The 21578-nt window shown below is 34.6% G+C and overlaps 1 protein-coding gene across 7 annotated transcripts in view; it reads left to right on the top strand.

Moving 5' to 3' along the window:
• Positions 1-21578, top strand: part of PKHD1L1 (PKHD1 like 1) — a 120368-nt gene that overhangs the window by 37495 nt on the left and 61295 nt on the right. For all 7 annotated transcript variants that reach the window (XM_036436794.2, XM_045581380.1, XM_036436793.1 and 4 more), the window contains 18 exons: positions 725-874; positions 1859-1983; positions 3767-3930; positions 5137-5309; positions 7759-7903; positions 9525-9679; positions 10325-10447; positions 11166-11271; positions 12374-12484; positions 13542-13706; positions 14678-14799; positions 16367-16499; positions 16931-17126; positions 17460-17602; positions 18131-18235; positions 18897-19085; positions 20108-20278; positions 20785-21011. In XM_036436794.2, the coding sequence (XP_036292687.1) occupies positions 725-874; positions 1859-1983; positions 3767-3930; positions 5137-5309; positions 7759-7903; positions 9525-9679; positions 10325-10447; positions 11166-11271; positions 12374-12484; positions 13542-13706; positions 14678-14799; positions 16367-16499; positions 16931-17126; positions 17460-17602; positions 18131-18235; positions 18897-19085; positions 20108-20278; positions 20785-21011 (2703 nt within the window). The remainder of the gene's footprint in view (positions 1-724; positions 875-1858; positions 1984-3766; positions 3931-5136; positions 5310-7758; positions 7904-9524; positions 9680-10324; positions 10448-11165; positions 11272-12373; positions 12485-13541; positions 13707-14677; positions 14800-16366; positions 16500-16930; positions 17127-17459; positions 17603-18130; positions 18236-18896; positions 19086-20107; positions 20279-20784; positions 21012-21578) is intronic.

The following is a 21578-nucleotide window of genomic DNA, read 5'->3' on the forward strand; positions in this document are numbered from 1 at the left end:
TGGATGCAGTACTTGCAGCCATGGGCATTACACAAGTAATTAACACGACACTTCCTTCATCTTTCATTCATCACAATACACATTTTTGCTCTACCCTACCTTGACAATTTGAATCTTACAGCACTGCTCTCTAACATCCCTGCTTCTCTGCATGCATTTTACCCTTCCCCAAAGCTCCTTGGCCCCCTTCTCCTCTTCAATAACTCATTTTTATCTTTAAAGACACCTCATGTGCCATTTTCTCTGTCATTTTTCTTGATGCTTTTAGGCGAGTTAGAGGCCTCCCTTCAGCCTTGGTTTTATAATCCTTGGTTCCTTCTTCCAAACTGGGATAGGCTTCTGTGTTTAGGGGTAGTGTTCACCGCTGGGACCCCGAAGATTAAACAAAAAAGAAACATATTCATAAACAAACAAAGATGTGGCCCACAGTGAACACTGAATAAACATTTGTGGAAGGAAGGATTAGATATCATTAAGGAGTTCATAATATAGGGGGAAAAGATAGGATTTGGGAAATATAGTGACAAGGGATTATGTGATTATGGGATCAAATGAGTGATATAAGGTGAGGGCTTTAGAATTTCAAAGAGAGAACATTTCAAGTTATAGTAATTTGGGAAGCAATGGGATCTGAGTCGGAGCTTGAAGGACTTGGGTGAAGATGTTGGGGAACAAAGCAGGATCATCAATCATGTTTTCATCTGAAATACTATTGTTTCTGCAGGATCATATTAAGAGAGGGCAGAAGACAGCTGAAACTGATGCTTACTGTGGTCGTTATTCCCTGAAAAACCCAGCTGTTCTCTTTGACTCAGCAGATGTTAAACCAAACAGACGACCATATGGAGACATTTCATTATTTCCTTATAATCAGGTAAGCTCAACAAAATGATATGCTAATTGAATTTGTAAAACCCCTTGGTAATAAAATTTCATGAAATTTTAAGACAAGGAAGAGTGCTTGTCATGTGAAATCGTGTCACATTGGACAGGCTCTGTGGTTCACTCTCTGGGCTCTTGTGATTTCCTCTTCTTGTGATTCTCAAAACAAGAAATTAATATGCAGTACCATGCACACGTATTCTTCTTTATCTCATATTTAAAAAAATTATTTGCACTCATTTAAGTACTAAAACAAATAAATATATGTTATTTTCAATATTCCTTCATTAATTAAGAAGAAACAAATGGATAGGCATCATAGATTGATCTCAGATATTCAATCATGAAAAAGTAAAAGAAGATTCTGAGAAGATGAAATGGCAATTTTAGGATAGGTATTAAAGACTAGTAACTATAGATTTACCCTTTCTCTTGTTTTAAAATTCTCAAATTATAGCACATATTCTGAAGTTGTTAGTTCTAAATATATTTGGCATTAATAAGGTGTTGTAGGCCATTAAAACTGGTATTTAATCACTATTTTGCAGTGACAACTCCATCTCTAAATGCTCAGTTGCATTCACATTTCAATCCCTCCAAATGTTTCTCTCCCTTCTGTCTTCTAAATTCACTGAAGAGTTCATTTAGAGCTGGATCTAATTCTTATGTAGCTTGGTGACTATGAAGAGTGAATTCATTCTTTTTTTTTTTTTTTTTTAAGGAAAGCATATCAAAAGATATATATAAAGAATTATTCATTAATTGGAAGGTCATTTCAACTTCATTTCCTCTTCTATAGAATCTTCCCCAATTCTTCTGCATTTAATTGGCTGAAATTAATTTTTCTGTTTGATAATTTTTTATGAAAAATGCTCAGTATATACTTATTGGATTGGATTTACTTAATTTGAATTGCTACAAAACAATTTAATGATAAGATATTTTTACTTATTTTTTCCCCTTATTTTCTATGTAGTTATGTTTAGCATACAAAGGATTCCTGGCAAATTATATTGGTCTAAAATTTCAATACCAAGACAAAAGCAAGGTTACTAGAAGCACTGAAATACAATTTACATATAGTTTTGCTTATGGAAACAAGTAAGTTACATTATGAATTTGAAAACTTAAATTATACTACAGTGTATATTAGTAAACTATGAAAATAAACCCATTTCTTATTTGTTTGTTGCTTTTAAGAAATCGTGTACACCATGTATCTAACTGCAATTGTCTTGTCTTCTTTAGGCGCTTTCTAACAAAAATGTTGTGCCAAAATTAAATCTATTGCTTACGAAAATAAAAATTGGTCTAGTGCCACCATCACCCATGACCCTTTAGATTAGGGGTGTCGAACTCAATCAGAGAAGGGGCCAAAATCTAAAATCCAGCCTAAATCGCGGGCCGAATGGTTTACTGAACAGTCATAAACTGTCATTGTGATGGAAACGCAGCGGAGTGCAGTGATGACAGCGCGGTGCGGGCCACATTGCAAGGCCTGGCAGGACGGATTTGGCCCGCGGGCCTTGTGTTTGACACATGTGCTTTAGATAATGAAACAATGGTAAACTGTTAAGTACACCAAATTTTCTAAGTTGTTTTTTTAAACTTTGGAATCATAGAATTTGTAGAATTCTACTTAGAGGACCTAAGTACTTTTATTAATTTAAAGGACTCTTTAACTTCATGTAGTTCTGCATATAATTTTCTAAATCTGATGTAGTTCTAAGCTTTGATGCAACACAGGTGGATACCATGATGAATTTGTAAACCATGAAGGAAATGAGAATAGAAAATGCCCAAACAAATAGACAGTTAATAACTACAGTAGAAGCTGATATAAAGATATCTGTTAAACTATACTTAGTTACTATTTGGATGGCAGGATTTATCTCTTTCTTGTAAACTCTCATAGCAGAATTGCTTAATTGCAGTTTATGAGATTCTAATGCAGTTAGTATTTGATAGAAAATCTGAATCTAAATTACACACTTGGAAGGTACTGACTATAAATAGTTCAGCACTTCTTTTTTGGTCACTTAGAACAGTAGACAATGCAACTGCAGTGAGTTCTTTGAAAGTAATATCAAGATCCAGTTTTGCTTCTTAGTATTGGACTGAGTTTACTTTTCTATCTCTAACAATTTTTTACTAAAATAATTTACTTCATTCTTTTTTTTTATTTAGAGCACATCCCATTTATTTTATATATATATATATATATATATATATATATATATATATATATTACCCCTAAGTGTTTTGGCTCAGTGGATAGAGTGTTGGCCTGCAGTCCCAGGTTCAATTCTAGTCAAGGGCATGTACCTTGGTTGCAGGCACATCCCCAGTAGGGGTTTGCAGGAGGCAGCTGATCAATGTTTCTAACTCTCTATTCCTTTCCCTTCCTCTCTGTAAAAAAAAAAATCAATAAAATATATTTAAGAATATATATATATATATATATATATATATATATATATATATGACTCCTGTTTCCCCCATTTTACCCCTTCCTCCCAGCCTACTTCATTCTTGTGTCCTGTTTTAAGTGTTCTACACCAGAGTGCATGCTCCTTAGTTTCCTTACCTGTTGCTACAGAATATTTTACATTCCAGTGGCTACTGCCAAAGCTACAAGGAAAAGAAATATATTTGGATCCAACATTAAATCTTTTACTGCAATGGGAGTTTCTGTCTGTTGTCCCTTGTTAAGTAAGTTTCTGTTACTTTCATATGCTAATGAAGTATGCTTGATGTCTTCCTGTGAGGAAAAACAAAACAAAACACCTTTTACTCTTTAAGATTGTAATGCTTTTTATAGTGTAGTTCTTTACATTAAGTCTTACAACTGATCAGTATATCTACTTGATGAACCATATTTCAGCTGGACATACACTTGCATAGACCTTCTGGACCTCATACAAACCAGATACACTGGGACTAATTTTGCTCTTCAGAGGATTAGTGTACAGGAAGCATCAAAATCACAGTCCTTTTATGTGGATACAGTGTACATTGGACAGACACCTACAATTTCACTATGGGATGGTATGTTGTGTCACTTCGTATCTACTTAAACTATCCAAATCTATTGTGTAGTAAACTCTTATGATTAAAATTATTATATTTGATTGTTTAGATAAAATCATTAATCTCTCAATATTTATGAGTTATTCTTTTATCAAAATGTTAATATTATTTAAATCATTTTTAAATTAACTGGGCTGGAAGATTACTCTAAGAATAATAATGTAAGCTGTCATTATAGTAAAAATTTGGTTTTATAGTCCTAGATTCCGTTTACAGATATGGAAACTGTAACATTTTTATTTTTTTAATTGATTTTTAAGAAATAAACTGCCAAGAAAGAGCTCTATTCCTGAAAGGCTAACATGGGTGTTTATTGACGTTGATATTGACATCTGTTTAGTAAGATTGAGCAGAGTCTTTTCATAGACCTAATAGTTATAATGAGCGATGTGATAAGTGAAAACCTTATTTCTGAAAGTCTTAGTATTGTTTTTCTAATTATTTTAGTAGATTCATATATATAAGCTATGATAATAAAATAATTAAAATTAAACTGTGATTTTTTTAAAAAAAAAATCAACCTAACTCCAATTACCTTGAAACATTTTTCAGAGTTTTGGGGACTGTTTTCAAGTGCAAGAGCATGAGTCAATTGGCAAAAAAAGAAAAGAGGAAAAAAACAAAAAGAAATGTTACTGCTTTAGAGTCCTTTTGAAATTGCTGTATTCAAATCGACACTAATTGGTGGGACACATGTATAAGATAGCTGGTTTGTGCTGGAATAGATGTTGCAGTTTGTTAGAATTTATTTAGTACCTAGCGTGTGGCAGGCGATGTGTTGCACTAAAGAAGAACAGTGAACAAGACAATCCTGGTCCTGCCCTCCTGGGGCACATGACCCAGGGAGTGCCTCACTCAGGGTACCTGGAACAGAGCTGAGCTAACTGGCCCCCAGAAGGCTACATGGACCCCAGGCCATGGTGGCTTTTAAGTAATAATCTAAAACTCCCCCCCCCCCCCAATCTGATAAGGCTCATAGGTCAGAAGACTTAAAGCTTTATATTCTAGGAGTGAACGTTTACCAAGCACCACAAGCTATTAGCCTTTTTCTAACATTTGGTTTTAAACAGCTTATTCTGTGACATGTGGATATTATTGCTTGGTGGTTTTCTTTTCAGCAGCAGGAGCTGCAATTTTACTTCCCATTTCCTTCATGTTCTTTAGAAATGCCAAAGAGAAGACTCCCGGCATTAGCGAACAAAGGGATATTTCTAAAGCACTTCCAGGTGGATCAGACCAAGAGTAACGGGTCAAGTATGACGAGCCAATATTCTGTCACCATGACTTCATATAACTGCAGTTATAATATACCCATGATGGCTGTGAGCTTTGGGCAGGTAAGCCTAGAGTTTTACAAGTTACCATTTATTTTCTATTGCTGAAGCATTAGCTTTGATCTACTCGATAGTAAGCTTTCTCTTTAATCTTTACAAATAGTTGGTACACAGATTGAATATCTTTTACTAGGACAAGACAGTTATTCTAAAGACAAGTGAAGATTTAGAGGTTTGTTGAATTTGAGCATGAAAATTCACTTTAAACATTAAATACTTCAAAAATATATCTAAGGAGAACATAGATTTAAGTAGAGCTTTCTCTTGTTTTAGAAGAAAAAAAAATGTGGCTTTTTCAATAAAGATCCTTGAACAGAGGTTATTGAAAGAAAATTTCAGATTCTGCATGTTTCCCCATTGTTTCTATTACAAACACCATCTATCTTCGGCTTGTATCAAAGTTGACACACAGGAAGGAAAGAGACAGTTTTCCACAATTCCAAAAGGATCTGAGCAAGTTTTTGTGCAGCTTGAGTTGTTTATATTAAATATTACAAATATGATGGCTATTTTAAAATCAATGTCCTACAAAAATATACAAGTTAATATAATTTCCTGCAACAAACCAAAAACAAACACGAGTTCAGGATTAAGGATTAAATATTGTGCTAGAGTCTCATAGAGAATGTTTGTGACAAAAAAATACTGAAAAACTGTATTTCATGAAAATTGCCTTTAGCTGGTTCTGGTTCAGTGTTTCAATTTTAGTATCTTTACAGCTGAATGTGTTGTAAAGATATTTCAGTCTTTTTCTCATAGTTCTCTAACAAAATGTAGTAACTAATTTGGGACTTTGTGCAGTCAAAGCCTCTGTGTCAATAGTCTCCTATTTCTCACTTCTCATTAAAACTGTCGATTATATCCTCTAGCTTTAGCCATTTACCCAAGGCTAAATTGTGAATGTGTACTTACATTTTTATGACTTTTAAAAATTCAAGTGAAAGATACTTGGAGGAATGTACACACATATTAAAGGGTTAGTTCAATGAATTATTTTTAAAACTGGAGCTTTGTGATAATTATGGATTAATATGCAGTTGTAAGAAATAATACAGAAATATTTCTATACCCTTCACCCATTTTCCCCATTGGCAAAATCTTGTATAACTATATCATAATAACACAACCAGGAAATTATTTAGGTTTTTCTTGTTTTCTTTTATCGGCATATCTAGGTCTTCTTTGATTACTTTCATCATCATTTTTTAATTTTCAGGACCGACCCAGTAAATGTTTTGTTAGATTTATACGTATTCCATTTTCTTTGAAGTGTTTGTAAATGGTCTTGTATCGTTAATTTTGATCTCCACATGCTTGTTATTTGTATAGAGGTATGTGATTGGTTTTTGTGTTAATTCTATATCCTGCAACCTTGCTGAACTCCATGAATTTTACAAAGTAAATGCTCTCATGTAATTACTACTCAGATCAAGATAAAGAAGTCATTAATTCCAAAGACACTTCCTTGTGCCTTCTTCTTGTCATTGGATCATTTACTTTTCACCCCTAGATAACCTATTTTGACTTCTGTCACCATTAATTAGTTTTGCTTATTTTTATCATATCAATGAGTAATACAGTAAGTACTCTTTTGCACCTAGCTTCTTTTATTTGATACAGTGAAGTTCATGTGTTGCATGTAGCTCAAGTTCATTCTTCTTTATTGCTTTATTGTATTCCATAGTATGAATATACCACAATTTATCCTATTGATGGACTTTTGCATTATTTCTAGTCTGGAGCTATTGGGAATAAAATTGCTAGGAATATTCTTGCACAGGTCTTATGACACTTATATTTAATCATCTCTGTGGGCATTGGGGTGAATAGTTCTAAATTCCACAAGAGTAACAGGTCACTATGAGGGATCAGAAGCAGGAGGATATCATTTTCATGATTAGAGTTACAATTTATGAATTTGTATAGCGTGTGTTACTTTTGTTAATTGATTGGCACTCAACACTAGTCAGATATTTCCCAAGTCTGAGTCATTCAATGTACTGATCATTCACTTTCTCATATTTTTTAGTTACGTTTTCAAGTCACCATCTGCATTTTTCCAAAAGGGTTTTTAGGTTTTTGATAGCCAAGGCCACATTTCGTGTTCCTTTGCCTCCCCACAGTGATTAGCACTGTATCTTGAATAAAATCCCTGCTCACTAAATATTTGTTCCTTGAGTGATGGAGGGTACACTTTGAATTAATGAGTAATTACTGTGGTTCCAGCTGATGGCTGCACAGATGACTGAGTTGACTTTGGCCTCATTATTGCAGCTCTTTAGGTATGGGTTTGTGTTGATTTATGTGACTCTCCTTAATGTCCTGAAGAACCCTGAATGAATATGTGAGGGCTCATTTATGTCGTGTCACGGGATTGTACCACGGTGAAACAGAAATCATCTTAGCCATCGTTGTGTTTAATCATTTTATCAATATTGACTTTGGAAATTAGATAATCACCGAGACAGAGAATGAGTCTGTTTACAGAGGAAACAATTGGCCAGGGGAGTCAAGGATCCGCATTCAAAGGACTCAAGCGGCATCTGCACCTCTCAGAGGCAGCTTTGACCTTCAAGCTTATGGACATATTCTCAAAGGTATATTAAAAAAAAAAAGCCCAGAACAGTGATATATGTGTCAGTTAGACTGTGCTGCTCTATGCAAACATCATATACATCTTAGTGTACTTCTTTCTAATATCATGTCTCTATGTAATTTACATACCTTAACTAAGGTAAAGATAAATGATCCAGAGCAAATTACATTTTCACATTTTTAAAATTTGCAAGCATGAGGTTTATTCTTCATGTTGTAAAGTTTCATAGGTTTGACAGATGCATAGTGCCATATATCCACCATTACAGAACCATACAGAATAGGTTTACCACCATAAAAATCCTCTCTGCGTTACCTATTAATTTCTTCCCTCTCCCCCTGAAATTTTGGCAAACACTGGTCTTTTTACTACCTGTGGTTTTGCCTTTTCCAGATTGTAATTTAATTTTTTTCATTTAGCAATATTCATTTTTTTATGGTTTGATGGCTCATTTCCTTTTATCTCTGAATAATATCCACTGTGTGGATGTACCAGCTTATCCATTCACCTGTTGAAGGACATATTGATTGCTTTCAGTTTGGAGCAGTAAAAGGTGCCATAAACTTCATGTGAAGGTTTTGGTTTGGACATATTTCCAGCACAATTGGTTAAATACCTAGGTATGCAATTGCTGGATCCTATGGTAAGATTAGGTTTATAAGGAACTGCCGAATTGTCTTCCAAAGTCACTATACCATTTGGCATTTACCAGTACACCAGAAATGAATGAGTATTGCTATTACACGTAGACCTAGTTATATTTGGTACTGTCAGTTATTTCATTTATTTTAGCCCATTCTCATAGGTGTGTAGTGGTATCTTATTACTGTTCATTTGCAATCCTTTAAGGATATGATATTCAGTATCTTTTTATATGTTTATTTTTTTATCTAATTTATCATTAGATAGGGTGACTGCACATATTTTGTCTATTTTAAAATGGAGTTGTTTGTTTTCTTATTTTTTAGTTTTTAAGAGCTCTTTGTGTATTTTTTTTTATATGGGTCTTTAATATATGTGTGTTTTGCAAATATTTTCTCCCCATAAAACAAGCCACAGCTGGGGAGGAAACATTCTCATACTTTCTTCATTGCTTCACCAGATATACCAGGTCATAGTCTTAAAAGTTTGTTTCTCTTTTGCCCTGGCTGAGTGGCTTAGTTGGTTGGAGCATCATCCCATACACCAAGAGGTTTTGGGTTCCTTTTCCGGCCAGACACAAACCTAGGCGGCAGGTTGCATCCTTCGTTGGGACTCTTAAGGGAGCCAACTGATCAATATTTCTCCTTCTCTCCCTCGCTCTCTAAAAATCAATTTTAAAAAACAAACATATCCCAGGTGATTATTTTTTTTTTTAAGTTTGTTTCTCTTTTATATCCATGGCTTATATGTTGCCTATAAAGTAAATTGATATTAAAAACAAAAGTATTTAAGTCAAGCCTCTAATGGGATACATTACTCATGTAATTTTTGTTTCCAAGAAATATATAAATTCTTGACATCGATAGAATGCAACTTCGTTTTTACTGTATTGGAGGAGGACAGTTGGTTTCCCGGCGATACATTTCACGCATTCTGAGGATGAGATAGGGCTGTGACTCTGACTCCCTCTGTGAGCGCAGGCCTCTCCGCTGCGGTGTCAGCGGCAGATCTGCAGTTCGCTCTCCAGAGCCTGGAAGGAGCGGGACGGGTCTCCGTGACGCGAGAGGGAACCTGTGCCGGATACTCATGGAGCGTCAAGTGGAGAAGCGCATGTGGGAAGCAGGAGCTGCTACAGGTGCCCTTGTCTGGCTTGGTTTCTGTTTTCTTCCGTGTGGTGCATGCTTATTTGCACCCTGCCACAAAAACAATTGGAAACTGTGTTTATTATTTTTTTAAATGCCAACTATACCCCGTGTACACTTCCCAAGGCTACCATATTGGTAGAGGGTTTTGCAAGTTGTACATTTTGATTTGGTTTTACTTTTTATCTTTGGCAGATATAAAATTCCGTGAGTGGATAACAAACCACGATAGTCAGAGATGAAAAAATGCTAGAAGTGGAAAAGCTGGCCTTTGGTTGGGAACAGAACTAATTTTTAATTATTAAAAATCAACAACTGTCAAAGTGGCATAGAACATTTTGAGAAAATAAAATTTAGTAAACTATTTTCCTTTGACATATTTTATTCTAAAATGCAAGCTAACTTTCGTCATTTTATTCAAGTTATAATTGATGTAATATTTGATTGTGCAATATTTTTAGCATTTTTTTTCCTTGGATAGATTATGCTCCTTTTCCAAGAAATGTGACTGAAATGGTTTTGAATGTTTGTTTTTTCATCCTTTATCTTTTATTCACTTTCAAGCATACTAAAATTTTAAAAGAAAAATTAGTGTGGTCATTAGAGCTTTCTACTGAAATAATTTTGTCTAAAAATAGGTTAATGATACCAACATTATTGGAGAAAAGGCTAACATGACAGTTACGAAGGTAAAGGAAGGTGGTTTATTCAGACAACACATACTTGGAGACCTACTCCGTACACCCAACCAACAACCACAGGTATTTTTGGAACTTTCCTCAAGATGTTTAATACATTTATAATTTTAAATGTACAGCTAGTTTGTAATACAGTAAAGGCCTGATAATCTTTATTTTCATGTGAATATTAGTGTTAACAGTTCGTCAACTTAATGATATTATTTTATGACCTTTGGGAAAGTTGTCTTCCTTATAATAAAAGAATGGATTTTTAAGCTCTAGTACTGCCTTTTAGAATTTGAAGATATAGGCTTTCATTTAATCTTTACATAAGTTTTTTTTGTAATGATTTTTAATGTTACCACTTTAATTATGAGAAAATTAGAATATAAGGAGTTTAGGTGGCTCTTCCTAGAGTAATCTTTATTTTCCTTCATGGCACTTAAAACCAGGGCATTTAGTTTTTATACTTATTTTTTATGGTCTTATGCAACTATCTCACCTCAAGGGGGTTATAAATTTGGTACAGCAAGGATGTCATAGGTTTTGTTCAATGTTGTATTCATAACATTTACAACTGTGTCTGATATAGAGTGGTTACATTTGCTGAATGAAAAAAATGAATAAATGAATGAAAGAATGAAGTATCAAAGCAGAAAAGTCCAAGTAGAAGAGACTAATTTTTATTTAAAAACATGGAAACAAAATTTTATCATTCATTCTAAATTCTGTGCATATTCTTCTGAAACATGCAACCTCTTTACCTCTATTCTCTATCTCTGTGTTTATTTATTTGAAGGTTGAAGTCTATGTTAATGGAATTCCTGCTAAATGTTCAGGTGACTGTGGGTTTACATGGGATCACATGACTACTCCCATAATACAGACCATAAGCCCTTCCAAAGGTAACCTCTTGCTTTTTAACTGAGAGTATGGGGTGGAAGACAACTAGCAAAAATGTATATTCTGGCCCTAGCTGGTTTGGCTCAGTGGATAGTGTCAGCCTTCAGACTGAAAGGTCCCCATTAAGGGGCATGAAGGAGGCAGCTGATCAATGATTCTCTCTCATCATTGGTGTTTCTATCTCTTTCTCTTCATCTCTAAAATCAATAAAAAATATTTTTTTAAAAAAGTAAATTCTGATAATGATTTTTTTTATATTCCAGTGTCACCAATTAAGTCAAGCAAACAGTTCTACATAATAGGAGCAAAGAAAGTTATCAGATTGGAAAGCTCTGGACAGATCATTGATGACCTATTTTTTTAAAGTATATTTAATTGATTATTTTACAGAGAGGAATAGAGAGGGATAGAGAGTTAGAAACTGCGATGAGAGAGAAACATCAATCAGCTGCCTCCTGCACACTCCCTACTGGGGATGTGCCCGCAACGAAGGTACATGCCCTTGACCAGAATCGAACCTGGGACCTTTCAGTCCGCAGGCCGACACTCTATCCACTGAGCCAAACCTGTTAGGGCCTGGATACTTTTAAAGAGTTGAATGGAAAACCATTAAGTATAAGATGCTTGGAAAGCAAGTGTAAACCGGGAATCTCTGAGGTACTTGATTGAGATGTATCTCACCCTAGAGAGAGGAATCTTACTATATTTCAAATGAGAAGTGTCCATAACACTTATTTCACTGTTTATCCTTTTCTCATGAATTTGTGATGGCAGCTCTGAAATTGTCTGTCGCCATTTAGAGATGTTTGTTTAATTTCTTTATTGTAAGAATCATTTTCCTTTATTTCATAACTTCAGTAATATAATCCTTCCCATTAATCTCTATGAATACACAGATTAAAAATAAAAGGCAATGTAGAGGAATTCGATGGGGAAAATACAATTGCTGAATAAATGTGTCTCCCCTTCCCCCTTGCTGGCTTAAAGGCTGATTGTTCATATCTTTTAAAACAGACTTATTTTTCTCTGAGAAATATCTGATTTCATAACTATACGTTCTATGTTTTTCCACGTTAACATTGTTATTTAAACATCATTTTTCAGGGTCCTCTGAAGAAGGAACAATTCTAACCATATCAGGTTCTGGGTTCTCTCCTAGTTCAGCTGTTTCGGTCTCAGTTGGACCAATAGGTTGCTCCCTTCTTTCTGTGAATGGTAGGTTCTTTTAAATATTATTCTTACTCAGTGTAATTGTCCTTCTTTAAAAGAACGTGGGACCAAAGATCATTATTAGCCTACAGGATAACCTGAAATTGACAAACTGCTCTGGGAAAATGTTTTATCTTTTTAATATTTGGTTTTGACCACAAACTAATCTGTTCACTGTACCAAGTCTTTATCCTATGATAGCTGATTTTTCTCCTTTTTTCTTCATAAAGTGACTACATGAAATCTTTTCTTCTTTGGTGGGTGTCTGGGACACAGAAATATGTGGATTTCTGCTCTGGTATTCCACAGTCCCTCTGCCTATGCTTTGACAATGCCCCATTATTCATGAAGAAGAGGATGTGGCCATCTTCCCTGACTGTTAGGCCAACAGAAACCCTATCCATTAACATAGAATTTAAAGATTATTCACCTCTTCCGCTCATGAAAAAATGAGTATTTATTTCCCTAAAAATTATATCTCATAATCCTAGGTGTATTTCTTAATTCTAGCAAGCTGGAACTATGTAAGCAAATCCATCTTTCATATAATTCAAGTTGTTTTTCAGTTAGGTCTACCAGTCGGTTTGCACCTGTATTACTAGTACACACATACTGTCCCTAAATGAAGTGAAGAAGGTGTTTTTATTTTTATTTAATCACTTTTCTGTGAAAAAAAAAAACTATTTTACTCAATTTAGGACATGAAGAATATATTGAACCAATTTCTAAAGAAATTGTTGATATAAATCGTCCAACAGATTGAATTTTTAAATTATAGTACCCCCCCCCCTTTTTTTTTTCCACAGTAGCAATCAGGAGCAAATTGTTTACTTTGGTATCACCATTCTTTTTCCTAACTTTTTTTCAGGAGTTCTGATTTTAGGTAGTTTGTAAGGATTTTTTTTTCTTCTTCTCATTAATAGTTGAGTAGTGTTCCTTAGGTATATTTTCTTGGTGTATAATAATGAAGGCGAATGTTTATCGTTGCAAATATAACATTTCAATGGTTTGACCTCATTATAAACATTGTCTTTATCATTTTCTCCTTCTTTCTTATCTCAAGAAAATGAGATCCAGTGCCAGCTCCTGAACGGAAGTGCTGGACACTTCCCGGTTGCTGTGTCCATAGCCGATGTCGGACTAGCGCGGAATGCAGAGGACGAGGTATTCCACTTCGCGTATCAGAGTCAGATCTCAGACATCTGGCCTGTTTCTGGAAGCTTAGCAGGTAATAGTTCATTGTTCTAAACAAAGAACATTGCACTCATTTCCGTCATCTCATTGCTTTATTCCCAGAGCGGGGTACAGAGAGAGGAACCCAACCCTCCCTCAGATAGAACAAAGAGACTCCCCTGTAGGAGTCAGAGTGATTAAATGGCTGACTAATTCTTTTGTTTCTTACGAAGCACTAGGCAGGGTGACTGCTTATACTTACATCTTAGGTTATTGAATTAATATCATCAATTATTACGTGTTTCTATAACAAGCTCATCAGTTATGTCAGGATAAGATTTATTAGTTATTATTCTGCTTACCAGCTGCTCCATTTGTAACCACAGTCTCCATGGAGCTACTTGACCCAGAAGAGGTTCTGGGAACAAATTGGGGAAAGGGAGGGTGAGGCAGAAGATGAGGAGAAAATAACGCATTTTGTCTGTTTTCTCATTTCCTTTGAATTTTGTGTTTGCTTGTTTTATTGTACAATGCTTCATTTTGGATTTTGTGCTGATCTTGAACTTTTTTGACGTGTTTTGAGTTTATTTCTATTTTGTTGGGATGTTTTCTCAGTTAAACTTTTACTTAGAGGTATTAACACTTGGGAATTCGGGAAGAATCTTAATTCACTCTCATGTCCCACCATGGAATGGTTGAGCAAATAGAAACTGCATAATTTCTCTTTAGTATAAAGGAGGCACTCGGGGAAAATAATAATTGATGCTGGTAATGTCCCAAAAGCAAGGTTGGTTGCAAATTTGTTATTTCATTAAATTGCTTAGCCCAGCTCCTTTACTGTCTATGACTTCAGAGCACAGGCTGGGGAGTGTGGTGTGATTGTGTACATCTCGAGTTTGGTCCCTGATCTGTTTGCCAATTCCTTAAATGATTAGACAATTCCTGAATGATGAATTAGATTATTGCCAAAGTTTCTTGTTGTTATAGTTACTTTGTTGTTGTTGGGTTGTTTTCTTCTTTATGTAGGTGGTAATCTTCTGACTCTATCTGGAACTGGCTTTAATGAAAATTCAAAGGTATTAGTTGGAAATGAAACCTGCAATGTGATTAATGGGGACTTGAATAAGATAACCTGCAGAACCCCAAAAGTAAGGCATCTGATTTTAGTCATTTACCTGAAATCTTATGAATTAAGAAATATCTCAGTAGAGGGTTAAACAAATTACATATTTCCTTAGGAAGTGCAGAGTTTCAGTTATGCTTTTTAACAATTATTTCTTCAACATCTTCCTGCCAATATCCAAATACAAAATATAATTCCATGTTCTAGATACTTAAATTCACATCATTAAGGATGACAAGTACATAAACCAATATTAGCAGTGTGTTCCATTTGAAATAATAGGAATAAACGCAAATTGAAGACAAAGTATGTGGGAAGAGAATTTAGAAAGAACTCCACAAAAAAGCTGATGTCCTATCATAGCTTAAAGGATGAATTTATTTGACCATGTAAATCAAAGGATGAAAAAGATTTATTACTAATAAATAGTCTAAAAATTCAGAGAATCAAATTTATATATTTTTTAAAAATACATTTTTATTGATTTCAGAGAGGACAGAAGAGGGAGGGAAGGAAGGAGAGAGAGAGAGAGAGAGAAAGGTAGAAACATCAATGATGGGAGAGAACTATTGATTGGCTGCTTCCTGCACACTCCCCTGGGATCAAGCCCACAGCTCAGGCACATGCCCTGACTGGAATCAAACCCAGGACCCTTAAGTCCATTGAGCCAAACCATCTAGAGCTAGATATATTTTAGTTTTTACAAAGGTACATACATACATTTTAAATGTGTTAATTTTCAGTTTATTGATTAAAAAAAAACACACTGAATTCTCCCATGGAATATTCTATTTTAGAATCAATCATTGTTATTTATTTTTAAAAATAGTGTTTAAATTAAAACAAAGACTCCAGTTTGCTTGTTATGTGCAAAAGAATGTTGAATCCAGCCACTCACATTGAAAAGTTGTAACAGTCTCAGATGGGTACCATGCAGTTGAAATCTGTAGGAAAGGAAATTTGAATATGAATAGGATCATAATCAAGATGAGAATCTGGAGAATAGGTAGATTAAAGCTTACTTTCTTTAAATTATATCATGACGTTAAACAATCAGTGTGCATTAAGTAAATACTAGATATAAGAAATGTTTTTCCTAATTGGGAATTGTGCATGTGCAATATCACCGAATATCTTTTTGGGGGTCCAAATGTCAGTCTTGGATTCTGGAGCTACGTTAACTAACAATATAATAATGTGGTTTGTCAGTGAAGGGGAATAAAAAGTATATTTGAGTCTATTTTAAGAGCAAAATGTTACAACTTTTTATGTCTTGTTTTATCAGCTAGAGAATCACTTGTCTAGAGCATTTTTATTGAATTGCCAAATCCTCAGGAATTCAGCAATATAGATGCAATTAAATTGATCAAAACCACCATAACATGGGTCTTTCTCTAAAGAATTTAAACATTTAACCTATATTTAAAAACAGGACTTTATAAAAATCTGAAAACTGACTTTTATTCATGACTTTGAAAGAAGACATCTTTGGAAGTATATTTTGAATAATTCTGATTGTTTTTAGCCATTGGATAGCTGTATCTCAATATTTAACATTTTCTAATTGTTTTATTTTTCCCCTCTTGTTTCAGAGAATTGAGGGTACAGTTAATGTTTCAGTTATTACCAATGGATTTCAAGCCACAAAAAAGGATACATATAGTTACAATTGTTTACAGACTCCAGTAATGACTGATTTTAGCCCAAAAGTACGGACAATACTAGGTAACACATTCTTCAATAAGATCAGTTATTTGACGTATATAAACCATTTCTAGAAAGACTTTTGAATCAGTTTCTCTTGAAGTTCTGTGTCTTAAAGCAAAACTGACATGAAGGTTTGTGTGTTTCTGTTTTTTTTAAACACACCCATAGATTAGTCTATTTATTATTTCACTTTGAATATGCGCAATAGGAGAAAAATACTGTTGTTTTTTGAAAGTGCTTTGCTATCTTTTTCCCCCCTGTGAAACAATTAAACGTAGATTTTTATCTCCATATGACAGCTCTCAGCTCTTTTGATTTCTCTTTTGCCTCCAAAAGTGTTGGGATGTCCCAAACCCAGTAAAAGAGATGAGTTGGTTGACTTCACATGCAAACTGCACACTGCATAATAAGTTGAACTTTTTGTAAAATCTTTTTATTTTAAATAACAGGAGAAGCAAATTTAACAATTAAGGGTTATAACTTTGGAAATGACCCCACACAAAGCGTGGAGGTGTATGTGGGAGGAAAGCCCTGCCAGATTCTGCACTGGAACTTCACCGATATCGGATGCCTTCTGCCCACGTTGTCTCCTGGGAAACATGATATCCACCTAGAAGTCAGAACCTGGGGGTTTGCTTCCACAAGGTATGGCAACGAACATGAACTTGATGGCGTTGTGGAACTCATGGGGCTAATAGTATCATATAGGAAACGAAGCAGCCAATCGCCTTATAATACTTAGAAGCGTTTTTTCACCTTTCTACATCTCCCTTTTCAAACTAAGGGTATAACTTTGGAACTGAACTCACATGAAGGTCGGAGGGAGAAACTATGATCTACATGCTATCTAACCAAATTGAGGTTCATGATCATTATCAGATTACATTCTCTTCTTAAATGAATCCTATGCTGGGGAAAGTTTCACAGCGTGACCCCTTGGCAAGCTCATTGAAACATGTATTAATTTTTCTTTTGCAGAGACAAGTTAAATGCTTCTATACAGTACATTTTGGAAGTGACCAATATATTTCCACAGAGAGGCTCCTTATATGGGGGAACTGAAATCACTATAATGGGCTTGGGGTTTAGCACAGTACCCACGGAGAACACCGTGCTCTTAGGTAAGAGTTGCATCTTCACAGCAGGGTTGTTTCATTTTTCCCAGCTTAAAGGATGTGCTATATGTGCTATATATATATATAGTTATTATATATAGTTATTATATATAGTTATTATATAGTTATTATATGTAGTTATTGTAAGTAGTTATTTTATATATGGTTATTATATATATATACACACACACACACACACACACACACACACTAACATGCTCAATTATGGAAGTGTTATCTTTTTATTAGTCTATAAAAGGTTAAGTATATTTGATGAAGGTGGTAAAGGGAAACTGAGTAACAGATTTTGATTTCAATAAATAATGATTGTGTATTTAATGTATATGAAATCCTAAAAAAGATCTCTGTTCTAAAAATAATTAAGATTCAAACATGATTACTATCAGAAAACTACCAAAAGCCTATTATATCACATGGAGTTTTTATAGGGCTTTGACTTTTTAATAATTATATTTAATTCTATAGTTCAAAATTATTTGAGAATATTTTTTAACCCATCTTTATTCTTTCTAGGGTCCTTCCCTTGCAGGGTGACATCATCATTGTCAGATGTCATAAAATGTACTCTTCCTTCAACAGGGAATGTATTCAGGATTACCAATGATGGGGAAGATTCAGGTATCAGCCAACATTTATATATTGTATATAATAGGAGCACTTACCCTGAAACTAATTTTGTTTTTTATTTATTTTATACTTTAAAGTTTTCAGACAATGTCTATTGCATGTCTTTCTATAATTTGTCAGTGGCATACAATTGTCATACAGAGCTGCACAGTGAATCAATGGTAGACTTGAGTCCAAAAAGCCAGATTTTAGTTTCCAAGTTCAGTAATTGCTGTTGAGTTTTACTGCAGCACAGAATCTCCTGAATTACTCTAGTTTATTATCAGTCAGTGAATTTCTTAGTGAACATTCAAATAGAAATTATATAGATTTTTGTATGCCTCTGAGCTTGAGAAAAATATGTTTAAAACGTTAATCAGATATTTCTGAACAACATGTTTATTGACTTTCTGATTATTTTCAAGTTGTGTCTTGATCATCAGTGTTATTATTGTGTAGGTTACCTTTTTCCTTATTTTTCCTTAGTTTTCATTATTTCTGTTTATTTCTGTTTCATGTTTGAATTATGCACATATGATTTTACCATTTTATATAAAAATATTTCACTAGTAGCTATATGACAATGCAATATTTTAAAAGATAATTATAATAATTTTTATCCCTTTTCTTTTTTTTCTTTTCTTATAAAATGTGACCCATTTTCTGCTCTCAGTACATGGGTTAGGTTATGCCTGGTCACCATCAGTCTTAAATGTATCTGTGGGCGACACTGTAACATGGCATTGGCAAGCACATCCATTTCTTAGGGGAATAGGATATAGAGTTTTCTCTGTCTCCAGTCCCGGAAGTGTAACTTATGATGGCGAAGGATTTATGAATGGAAGAGAAAAATCAGCATCAGGTATGTTTCCACTTTGTTGAGTTTTGCATCATGCTTCTTTTTTCTAGATATAATAAAAAGATGTTTTGTTTAGACTTAAAATACATGTGTAAATAATATATGCAAATATACAAGATTTAGTTGGCTTTTTTTGCTGTAGCAAAAATTTACAAATTCATAAGATATAAGTGGATGTATGCAAGGTATTTTATATATTGCTGATGCATTTCTGATACTAAAAGTATCTTTATTCATTCTGGAATAAACCAATGGAAAAATATATAGAAACAAGAGAAGTAGAAGGGAAACTGGAATATTTTTTAAGCATACCAGTCTGCTGGCAAGGAATGAAATTCTGTTGATTGGAATCAGCTTATCATCAGTATTTATTCTAGGACAGCTCCGTGCAGTGTGCCTTTTAGACAATTTTTTATTGTATCCATGTAGCAGTTAGAAACTTTTTTACTCATGAACAAAACTATTATTTGTTTATTGTTCATTTCTGGTCGAGTTGCTTTTTAAAATTTGGTTAGTTATGCCAGATTTGACATCATTTTCTAGAAAAGTTAAAGCAGGATCTTGTCTTCCTCAATGGAAGTTCATTATACACAATAGCTCTTTGTAGCTACCAGGTCATTTCCTTACCACTTACTTTAAAAAAAATAAAAAAATAAAAATAAATAAATAAATAAATATATACATATATATATATATATATATAAATTGATTTTTTTTCAGGGAGGAAGGGAGAGGGATAGAGAGTTAGAAACATCGATAAGAGAGAAACAAACCTCAGCTGCCTCCTTCACACCTCCCTACTGGATCTTGCTAGCAAACAAGGTACATGACCTTGACCGGAATCAAAGCTTGAGTCCGCAGGCCGATGCTCTATTCACTGAGCCAAACCAGTTAGAGCCTTACCACTTACTTTTTTGTTGAATGTATGAAACATAAGAAACCTGTCATCTGCATGTGCATTTGAACAAATTTCAAAGATGCACCGATTGCTTGTATTTATTATGTACAACCTTAAATTATGGCAGGTTCGTTTTCTTACCAATTTACTTCACCTGGAATCCATTATTATAGCAGCGGGTATGTTGATGAGGCCCACTCCATTGTCCTCCAAGGAGTCATTAACGTTCTGCCAGCTGAGACCAGGCGCATTCCCCTGCACCTGTCTGTGGGCAGCACCGAAGCCACATACACTCAGGGTAAGAGTTAAAGACGGACAGCATATGTAGTTAACTGGGTCCAATCCTGTTTCTGTCTCTTACTAGCCACAAGACCTGGACTAGGTCTGGACTACTTTGAGGCTGGAATTTATTCTATTAATGTTGTCTTGCCATTCTCCCGGAATCCTGTGTGCCTCCAATAAGATTTATTATTAAAAAGTTCTGATATTCTCTACGTGCCCCAAAATACATTAAACTGTGAAGTGATGTTATTATTTTGTTTTTCTTATGGGATCTGGCCTTAGACAAACTGAAGAATAAGTTAATTTTATATTCACTCTTTACTGTATGGTCTTTGTCCAGGTCTTTTTTTTTTTTTTAACTTTGTACTGCCTGGGACCACTCTTGTCTTCTTTTAAAAAAGGGAGTTCACTAGAATATAAACGGTTTATTTTCCATGGTCAAAATAAAGAGTAATGAAATTTGAAAACAGCTCTTATTTTAGAATATTACCCGTGACTTACAGGCAGTTCTTTTGTCTAAAGGAGAACCTGTGACTTTGCACGTGGGAAGCTCTGAGCCAGGCTGCCTAGCAACAGAACCCCTGTGCGGTCTGAACAATACCGGGGTTAAAAACTCAGATAGATTGCTTTTTGAGCTTTCAAGTTGCTTTTCACCATCTATCAGCAGCATTAGTCCATCCACCGGAACAGTAAATGAACTGATAACCATCACTGGACAGGGCTTCAGCAACCTGACATGTGCTAATAAGGTAAGATTATATAAAGCTCTCCATTTTGCTTTTATATACTCAGTAAAAGGAAGATATTTTGTCCATAATCTCATAATTTGACTTCTAAATTACATATTACCATACAATTGACCCACTTAAAGTGCACGTTTCAATAGCTTTTAGTATAGTCACAGTTACACATCTATCACCCTAGTCAATTTTAGAACATCTTGTTACCCCCCCAAAAGGAACCCCACAACTTTTACCAGGGGTGAAGGACCTTTCTTCTGCCAAGGGCCATTTGGATATTCATAACATCATTTATGGGCCATACAAAATTATCAACTTAAAAATTAGGGTGATATATTTGGTCAACCATTTAATTAACTCACCCCTCGCATTGGCAGGGCCAGACCAAATGATTTTTGTGGGCCTTATATGGGACCTTCCCTACCCCTGCCTTAGACATTACTCCAAACCCCTTGATACCTCCCTGCCCTAAACAAACACTCATCTAATTTCTGTTTCTCTGGATTTCCTGTTCTGGTCATTTCCTATAAACAGAATCACACAATAAGTCATTTGTGACCAGCTTTATTCACTAAG

The sequence above is a fragment of the Pipistrellus kuhlii genome, unplaced genomic scaffold, assembly GCF_014108245.1.
Source record: "Pipistrellus kuhlii isolate mPipKuh1 unplaced genomic scaffold, mPipKuh1.p scaffold_m20_p_14, whole genome shotgun sequence".
Lineage (NCBI taxonomy): Eukaryota > Metazoa > Chordata > Mammalia > Chiroptera > Vespertilionidae > Pipistrellus > Pipistrellus kuhlii.